Source organism: Quercus lobata, chromosome 6, assembly GCF_001633185.2.
Source record: "Quercus lobata isolate SW786 chromosome 6, ValleyOak3.0 Primary Assembly, whole genome shotgun sequence".
Taxonomy (NCBI): domain Eukaryota; kingdom Viridiplantae; phylum Streptophyta; class Magnoliopsida; order Fagales; family Fagaceae; genus Quercus; species Quercus lobata.
This window is the reverse complement of record NC_044909.1, coordinates 40,042,773-40,053,523: the sequence shown is the minus strand read 5'-3', so window position 1 is coordinate 40,053,523 and position 10,751 is coordinate 40,042,773. Positions and strand designations below refer to the sequence as shown.

The following is a 10,751-nucleotide window of genomic DNA, read 5'->3' as shown; positions in this document are numbered from 1 at the left end:
CAATCTGTGCTTAGACTGGAATATTACTTTTCGACGACTCAGGCCGCCCACGAAAGAATCAAAAAACAGTAGCTTTCATCGTGACAATTTTTTTCCAACTTGGACTCGCAATCTCCTATTTTTCCTTTTTCATGTCTCTTCAATCTCTCTCCCCCCATTTTTTTCCTTTCTCATTATCATCAAGAAACTCACTAGCTGTTTCCTACAAAAGAAAATGTTGGTCTCCCGCTGGATTGGAAAATGGGAGATTCGAAGTCTCACGTTTTTTTTTTAAAGAATCGTGTACATCAAGATTTCTTTATTCAAATAAGATTAAACTCACAATCTTCCTAATCGTATCAATTATCAACACTATAAATAGGGGACACTCTATCACTTCCTCTATGTTGCACATCACATAGACATATATAGGTACAGCTTGCTTTCTTGTCCCAACAAGTTTGTATAATACATTGAACACAAAGTCACAAACTGTCTCTTTGTTAAAAATTCAACATGACAACCACCCAGAAATACTACAGCTTCTTTGTGATCTTTGTGTTGCTGAACTCTATTTTCATTGCAACAGAAGCTCGTCCCTTTAATTTCATGGAGTCTCGAGGCACTGCTTTTGGGGGCAGTGGGGGTTTCTTTGATGGGTTATCTCTTGGAGCAATGAAGGAATCAGGTCCGAGCCCTGGCGAAGGACACAAATTCACAAACAGCGAAACCCTTGGAGGAATTAAGATGTCTGTTCCAAGCCCTGGTGTAGGTCATCGCGCGCGCGTTAATGGCATACACCTGTGAGTCTGTGACTCTGCTCTCCTCGTTAGCAACCGCGACAAGTTTTTCTTTATTTATTTATTCTTCTTTTATTAAATGCATGTGTGCAAGCAATGAAGCAAGGGTCATTTCTATTACTCTTTGATATATGTGTGTTTTGAATGTATGCATATATTAATACATGTATGTGCGCTTAATGTTCATATATATAAAAGTTTGTATGGAGGGAAAGAAGGCAAATTGAATAAATTGGAATCATACAAATCACTCTTCTTCTCAGCTTTGAATCTTTTATATTAGATTATCTTATTTAAAAAAAGAAAGGAAATCTTTAATATGAGATGCGTGGTTATCGGATTCAGTATTATATTTATTGATCTTTTTTCTTTTTTTAATTCATGTCAGCTAATTTTTTTAAGGTGGAATTTTTGTTGACAAAGCTTTACAATATCTAACCAAAAACAAAAAAAAACAAAAACAATGAAATAAAAACAAAGTTTGTATGGAGGGAATGAAGGCAAATTGAATAATTAAATTGGAATCATACAAATCACTTTTTCTTCTTAGCTTTGAATATTTTATATTAGATTATCTTATTAAAAGAAGAAAGGGAATCTTTGATATGAGATGCGTGTATATCGGTTTCAATATTATATTTACTGGTCTTTTTCTTCTTTTTCTTTTTTTAATTCATGTCAGCTAGTTTTTTTTAAGGTGGAATTTTTGTTGACAAAGCTTTACAATATCTAATAAAAAAAAATAAAAAAATAAAAAAAACAAAAACAAAATCAATGAAATAAAAACAAAGTTTGTATGGAGGGAATGAAGGCAAATTGAATAAATTGGAATCATACAAATCACTCTTCTTCTCAGCTTTGAATCTTTTATATTAGATTATCTTATTAAAAAAAGAAAGGAAATCTTTGATATGAGATGCGTGGATATCGATTTCAGTATTATATTTATTGCTCTTTTTTATTTTTCTTTTTCTTTTTTTAATTCATGTCAGCTAATTTTTGTTGACAAAGCTTTACAATATCTATAAAAAAAAAAACAAAAAAAACAAAAAAAACAAAAAAAACAAAAAACAAAAAAAACAAAAACAATGAAATAAAAACAAAGTTTGTATGGAGGGAATGAAGGCGAAATGAATAAATTGGAATCATACAAATCATTTTTCTTCTTAGCTTTGAATCTTTAATTTATATTAGATTATAAGAAAGGGGATCTTATTTGATATGAAATGCGTGGATATCGGTTTCAGTATTATGTTTACTGGTCTTTTTTTTTTTTTTTTTTTTTTTTAATTCATGTCAGCTAATTTTTTTAAGGTGGAATTTTTGTTGACAAAGCTTTACAATATCTATAAAGAAAATATGAAATAAAAACAAATGCAAAAGACCTTTACAATGTCATACATCTAATAATTAAAAAATGTCTATCTTTAAGTGGAGTGAGATGTAATACACCAGGGATTCTGGTTAATCTTAGTAAAATGAGACAAATCCCGTTGATGTCAAGCTTATGCATGGATGGAAATTAATTAATTAATTATGTTTACTTATTTAATTAGATTGGAAACAAGTTGTTCAAGAGGTTCGGTCAAATACATAAATGATATGTATTTCAAATACGTATACACTATACCTTTCTTTTTAAAAATTAATATGATATTAATTTTTTTTATAACAAGGCTAAGAGTTTTGTAGTTAAACTAATACCTCTTAATTTTTTAATAAAGACATTTATGGTTCAACTTCATAAAAAAAAAATTTTTAAAAAATGAAATGTATATGAGGTTGAATAAGAAATTAGGAGTTAATTCTTGCTTACATCAAAAACCAATTGGTGTCTTAGTCTAATGATAAAGAATTATCATTAAGAATGAACGTCATAGTTTGAAAGTTGAAATTCTCTAAAAAAAAATGTATATGAGTAAAGTTAATAACACAACCATTTTATAACAAATCTTAGCTGTCAAAAGTTAGTGATAAACCAAAAAGTAAAATAGACTCAAATAAAAATCAATAACAAATTCTCACCTAATATCCGTGGTAAAATTGTTGCATACCTAACACTAAACTCAATATATCTATTCCACGCACCCACTAAGCAGTAAGCACTTACGAGCTAGTCTTTTCATTTTTCAACTTTACCAAGGACTCTTACTCCATTTTCTAATGCTAGTCAATGAGACACATAGAGATGGTAAAATTGTTATAAGTTATCCACAAGAACACCTTATCTATATATAGATGATTTCACACATCATCTATATATTCCACGGTAAGCCCCCACTAAGCAGTAAGCACTTACGTGCTAGTCTTTTCATTTTTCAACTTTACCAAGGACTCTTACTCCATTTTCTCATGCTAGTGAATGAGACACACAGAGACTTAACCTTTTTTTTATGGCTTGATGAGACTTATTAGCTATCGACCATCCGAAAAGTCCAAAACACAATATGGAAAATCTTCCCTATGATCTAGATAGTAATTGGCTAATAACCATCCAAAATCTTCCCTAGCTAGTATAATATTTCATTTGATGAGAAGAAAGAATGGGTGATTGTATTGGGAAAATAACGTTTTGGAGATATTCTAATTTAAAGTTGTTAATGTAATATATAGGGGCATGATGAATGACCCAAAAATTTAAGCCTTGTCATTATTATTCAGTGTGTAACTTCACTAACATGAAAATTTTCCTTACATCTATGGGAATTAGGAGTGTGCATCCAATCCATCATGTGACAAACTAACCCAACCCAACTTGATGCCTTAAGTTGGTTTTTTGTAGGTTGGTGGGTTGGGTTTCATTAGGATGGAATTTTATTTAAACTTTGTCATTATTATTTAATGTGTAACTTCACTAATATGAAAATTTCTCTTACATCTATGGGAATTAGGGGTATGCATCCAATCCACCACGTGACAAACTAACCTAACCCAACCTGACGCCTCAAGTTGGTTTTTTGTAGGTTGGTGGGTTGGGTTTCATTAGGTCGGAATTTTATTTAAGCCTCAGGTTGGGGAGGGTTTCGGTTAATAGTTTTTTCAATCCATTTAATCTAACCCTACCCACTATATATTTAAGTTTATTTTATTAACCTTATTTTCATTTTTAGTTTGACTGATTTTGTTTTTGGTATTTTGAAAGTTAGCTAGTTTTGATGAATTTGGAAATTTGGAATGTAAAATTTATGCATATTATATGAATTGAAATAATTTGTTAAAAAATAGTTGATGAAAAACTAATTTTTATACCTGACATGCAACATGTATGCACAATCCATCAACTCATGTGGGTTGGGTTAGGTTGGTTTTTACAAATTTGTTGGGTTGGAAATTTTTTAACTCGAAAAGGTTGTATTAGGTTGAAAAAAGAAAATTTACAACAATTGTGTGGGCTAATATTAAACAATAAAGTGATGTCAGTAACGAACTTATATAAAATCAATAATAATTTACATGCCAACAATTATGAGAAATATTATTATTAAGTGACAAGTTTCAAAAAAAATGTCAATAATGTGTTCATATAATTAACAATGAATATCAATCAATACCCAGTGAATCCGAGGCACATGACATAAACAGGTGGAGTTCACAAATAGCTAGGTGGAGTTCACGTTACATGTAAATCCTATATCCAGTAAACTTATAGTACACAAATAGCTAGGTGGAGTTCACGTTACATGTAAATCTTATCCAGTAAATCTGCAGAACTCAAATATGTAGATGAAGTTCATGTTACACATGCATGTAAATCTTATTCAATCTGAAACACACGACATATAACACTAAAACCCATGTGATCAGATGTGAATCGGATCCCATAAATCTTTAGCACACAACATGAACAAGCGGTGAAGTAGCTAGTTCAGATATATTAATTACATGTGAATTGTGAGAGTTGCAGTTCCATCAGTTAACACGTGGTGAATGATGAATATATCCACCTCCACCTTCAAGTTTGGGTTTTTCCAGCTCATGATCTAATAAGTAATAATTGCTTGTCTCTAGTCTAGGCACCAAAGTTATATGATATTACTTAATTTTTTCTCGAAATTAAACCCAGTCTACAAGATCTGCGTTCTTCCTATGTGTCGAAAGTCAAGACTACATTGTGGAGAATATAATGGAGCTTGTACAGTTTGACTAATATGGTGGCATGAGATCGAACTAGCCAGCTCGCACAAATTATGCCCATGATTTTCATGAGTTCGAAATGGCAACATGCATGTTCAAATGTTCTGCTTGAATATCAAACTACTAGTAAAAGTTAGTTTTGAAACGTCTGTGCGCTCTCAGTCTCGCCAGCTCCTTGACTAATATTAGCCTCCATTTATTCTTCTTCATTATTTTTTTTTTCCTTTGAATGAACATTGGTTTTGGTTTCATAGAAGTGCTACACAACAAAATTAATACGATATAGAAAGAGACCAAGAGTTTATAAGACTAATAAGTTAGGCGTAACAATTGAGAAATATTAGAGATAGAGATGGTTAAGTCAGGCTTTGCTTAGACCACAAGGTCCATATATATGTGTACGTACCTAAGTATTTACGGACCAACTATAGCAGCCAGGCTCTTTAATTCCTCTACCTAAACCCACGAATCTCCCTCGTTATTTCCTTCACTTTAAATATCAACAATCTTCAATGGAATTTATTTGAACGTTGAACCTTCTTTAGGTCCCTCAAGTCAAAAAGTCCACATGGACTAGCACGCCACGACACTATAAATACGATAGCCAATTCCTTCATTCTTCATCACCAACTTCTTAAATCATAAACACTCATAAACACTCACTGCTTAGTATTCTTACCATCATTTTGAGAATCTAAAATGGCTAGAGAAACCAAATCTTTCATCTCCTTTATTGTCATTCTCTTTTTGTTGCTTGGTTTCCAAACAGAAGCCAGACCTTTCAACATCTTAAAGACCCATAATCATCATCATCGTCATCATGTGGGTATTGGGAACAAAGGGTTTTTTGATGGATTGTATCTTGGAGCCATGAAGCAATCGGGTCCTAGCCCTGGTCAGGGAAACAAGTTCACTGACGCACAAACACTTGGAGGTGTTAAGGATGGTCCCAGCCCCGGTCAGGGACACTAGAGCTATAGAAAAGTGGATATTTATTAGCTAAGTTTCTTTAAGCAAATTCATTGTCCGCTTATTATTTTATTTTAGTTAGATAAAAAGGGCACTGAGTTGTCTAGGAGGTTTACATAATTCGGATCCTCAGAAATGTTCTTTGTCCAGTCATACATTTTTTTCTTCGTTCTATTTCTTTGCTGATGTAATAAGATAGATGTCGTTATTATTATAATATAATAATTGGAGTACTAAGATGTCATTTGATTATCTTTTCCCTCATATCGTTTAAAGTACTGTGTAACTCAACGACAAATTTATTCACCTATCCAATTTTTAATGAGTCAAAGTAACTATTTGGTCAAGTATGCATATTCAAATCTGCATACAAACTATCAAATCCCCCTCCCTATTGTATTTATCAGAAAAATATTGCATATAAACTAGCCCAAGCACCAAGATTTCAAGGCTCATAGACCTCTGTTCCAAATGGAATGAAAACGTCTTTGGTATTTCAAAATACATTAGAAGTTGAAACTTCTCTTATGAAAAATAGCTTAGTGTGTGTTTGGATACTAATGAAAAATTAAAATTATTTTACTATTCAACTTATTTTTGTTACTATTCATGGATCCCACTGCACTTTTTGGTACTATTCATGTGTCTCACTGTACTATTTCAACTAACTTTTACCTTTATTTACAGTACTTTCAGCAATAAATTTTCAGTTTCAGTAAAATAAGCGGTATCCAAACAGACCCTTAGAACATTCTCCCCACAAAAAAATTTGTCAATAATAGATGGCCACAAATAGACACGTATTGTGCATTTCATAATCAACAACCTAAAACACCTAATTAATCATCTTCTATCGCTCTCATAATCATATGATTACTTAGGAAGCACGAACACGATAAAATGAGATGCGTGTCCATGTCGAACACGTATCGAATATGGATATATCTCGAACACAGTTGCCTGCATGTCTCCATATGTCTAGTTAAAAAATAAAATTTTTTTTCCAAGAATTATTTTTACTAACTTTTAACTTTAATTCTTTGCTTAATTTTTTTATATAATTTTTAAAATTTTTTTAATTGTTAAAATTGTAAGATTTTCTTATTAATAAATAATTGTCATGTTAGTATTTTATGGGTTAGATTTTTAAAAATAAAAATAAATGTATTCTAATTATTAATTAGTAACTAAAATTGATATATATTTAACAAATATATGAAAAATAAATGTTTAAAATATATAAAAATAAAAATATATTTAATACTAAATTAATATGCGTATCCCTGTTATGTCGTATCATAATTTTTTAGAAATTATTGTATTGTTGTATCATATTTGTATCTGTGCTGTTTCTTAGATGGTCAATTCCAAAATGGCCCTTAGATCTTTAGAAGTTGGGACCCATGACCCATCTCTACTGGTGAACTGGTAGAACTAGTGATTCCTACAAAATCCTTCAATCTTAGTAAAAAAGAAGGAACTAAATTCACTTTGTTTGTGGCATTAGCTTTTGATAGGATATGGAGGATGGGAAATTAAACAATTTTTGAAGAAGCATCCCTTGATCCAGACAAGATAGAAGCTGGGAAGCATGAGTGTGCCGATTTGGCCGGCGCACCCAAGTTCGATTCGCATCGACACGCCGTACAGCCATGGACGCAGCTACATACAGGGGTGGCTTGATGTGTTTAGGGGCCTAAGGCGAAAATTGATTATCTTGTTTTAGATGCAAAATTACTACTAATTAACATGAACTACGTAGAATTTATATATATATATATATATATATAGATATAGAAATTTAGACATAAAAAATTTGACAAAACTTTTCACATTTGTTGATGTGCAGATTGATAGTGGTAGTTTTTCAACTTCACTGTACTAACTCAACTCTTATTATTATTTTGTTCTAAAAAAAAAAAACTCTTATTATTATTTTATTTTTTAGAAGTGCAACATTCACAATATTTTTCACAACAAATCCTAAGTTTTAAGTTGCTTCTTTTTTTCTATTTGAAAACACCACTATAATTATTTTTTTGTCATCAATAGCAGGCTGTAACAATATGCTAGTCAACATTTGTTGTAAAAGTGTTGTGAAAAATATTGTGGATTTAGCATTTTTCTCACTTTTTTGTTTGTTTTTCATTTAATAAAAAAATATTATTTTATTTATTAATTATATATAACCCTATTGGTTAAAATTTGGGGGCCTTTTTTTTTACTTGGGGCCTTAGGCGACCGTATCTATTGCTCAAATATTCAGCCGGCCCTGGCTACATATGCATTCGTGGACAATTTTTTTTTTTGTTTCGATTTAGCCCAATTTAGTCCAATTCAATCCGATTCGATCTTAAATAGGATCTAAATCAGTTTGATATGGGTCGAAATTCTAGTTAAAAAAAAACGTAAAATATTAGATCAAAACATACTATTTTGTCGCTAGACTTTAAAGGAAAAACCCTAAAATCATCTCAATTCTCTTTATTATCTACTATTACTCTTAAATTGGTATATGTTTACCAAAAAAAAAAAAAACTTAGCAATATATAGAAAATAAAAATATATTTAATAATTAATTAATAAATGTATCTCGTTGCACTCATGTACTACTTTTTCAAAAATTATTGTGTTGCCACACCACACCTGAACCCAAATCCACACCCGTGATTCCTAGGATAGCAACAGATATACAGAAAATTTATCAAGATCACACCATTGCCTGGGAAGCTTTGCACTCCACAGAATCGTTAGTTTGGGTTCCACCACAAGCTGGTTGGTACATTGTGAATTTTGATGCTGCCCAAGACCCAAGAGAGCCTTAGTAGTTATTGTTTGTAGAGATCACACAAGTGACATGATGCTTGCAACTTCAAAAATCCTCCCTTTCACTTACCCTTTGCTTGGAGAAGAACAAGAATCCACCTATGAACACAACCTAAACTTTGTGATTTTTGAAGGAGATTCCAAATTACTCATTAATGCAGTGCAGAGCTCTTCCACCTCTTCCTCTGAGCTTGATGACCTTTTAGCTAAGCTTAAATTTGATACGAATCATATTTTGCGTTGGGATTTTGTTTATGTACACATACATTTATATTATCTTGCCCATAATTAATCTTACTAAATGGTTTTTTTTGGGGGGGGGAGGGGGTGGTTGTAATAGAGATGGCCCCTACCCATCTCCACTTTTTCGTCTCCTCGAGAATGGAGATGGATTGCTCTCCTTTTTCTTTCTTTCTTTTTTTCTTTTTTTTGAAATGTCCTCTTTCTTTCTAATAATATATCTTTACTCATCAAATAAATAAATATATTATTCTTATAACTCTAATTATAATAGAAATTTAATGGTTGAGAACTGACAAGTTTTTATTCTTGGATTTATTATCCCTATTCATTTAAAAAAAATTAAAATATTTAGTATTAGTATTGTGTATCATAAACTTAAAATTTTACCTTACCATCTTTTTTTTTTTTTTAATTCAAAAAATTAATGAATTTTTTTTCCATCCCAAACTATGAGATTATTAGCAATTTATTGTATCCTAGAAGTTATATATTTCACATAAACCAACCAATAATACCATTTTTATCATACAACATACTATATTAACATCAGGGTATAAATTTTGAGAACTTTTATATAATTTTTCCACAATTATATCATAGCATTTCTCTACAAACATTGTCAAAACTTAATCATATCCCTAGGGCCATCCATGAGTTGGTCTAGGTTAGGGTTAAGCCCAACTCGGAACCAATTTGACCACTTCAGGTCTCCAAAATTTGGACTCCTCGCCGACTCGTAAGAGGAGTTTATTAGGGTGAGTTGGTCCTCTATCAGAGTCGAGAAAGAGGGATTTGGCCAACATATGGTCGAATATGTTGAGATCTGGCAATAAATGACCAAGGGACTCCTCTTATTTGCAGAAAGCGACGTGATTCTAATGTATAGATCAATCAAGTCGGTTGGAATTAGATTTTTATGAGAAGACCCACCAACCAACTCACTAGTCTCGGTTGTTGGAGCCTGAGACTTGTGGCCAACTATCACTGACTTTGGGTCGATCAGTTTTCGAGTTTGATTTAGGCGGTTGTGTTGGGTGGATCAAGTTTCGGTGCACTGTCTTGATTATCCCTAGTGTCAATAGCATTGTAACCGAGTAGAATTTATTGGTCTTTTTTATAAAGAGAATCAAGATTTGAATTTCCAACTCATGGTAACAATTGAATTTTTTTATATTAAAAAAAAAAAAAATTGCATAAGCATAAGGTGAAGGGGTAAGAAAAAGAAAATGACAAATTACAATTTACCCACTTGTGGTTTGACCGAAATTTAAGCTGTCTATCTGTGATTTAAAATTTGACACTTACCTAAAGTTAGTTCACTTAGAATTTCGTAACATATCTCTATTAAAAATAAAACTAAATATGTAGTTTTGCTCCACTTTTATGTCTCTATCCTCAAAAAATATAAAAATAAAAAATTAAATAAGATCAAAAAGAATCTAGTGGAATACTTTTATCATGAAATTTTAAATCACAGGTAATTTAAATTTCGGTCAAATTTCAAGTGAGTAAAGTGTCAAATAGACAACTTAAAGAGAGATGCTACGTCTACAACATTTTTACAACAAATCACAGGTGATTAGTTGTTATTGGTTCAAATTTGAAACTAACACTAAGATTATTTTTTTACCCTAACAATAACAACCTACCACTTAAGATTTGTTGTAAAAATATTATAGTCATATTATTTCTCCAACTTAAATTTTGACTAACCACAAGTGCGCACGTTATAATTTGCCAAAAAAAAGAAAAAAAGAAAGTGCCATTAAATAATACTAAAATATTGGGCCTTATCGCAAT

The 10,751-nt window shown here is 31.4% G+C and overlaps 1 protein-coding gene across 1 annotated transcript; it reads left to right on the top strand.

Moving 5' to 3' along the window:
* Positions 1–376: 376 nt before the first annotated feature.
* LOC115950276 lies at positions 377–6,081 on the top strand. Its single transcript, XM_031067500.1, has 2 exons — positions 377–782; positions 5,603–6,081. Exons 1-2 carry the CDS (start codon positions 496–498, stop codon positions 5,883–5,885), a joined length of 570 nt encoding a protein of 189 aa, XP_030923360.1. The 5' UTR covers positions 377–495; the 3' UTR covers positions 5,886–6,081.
* Positions 6,082–10,751: the final 4,670 nt, after the last annotated feature.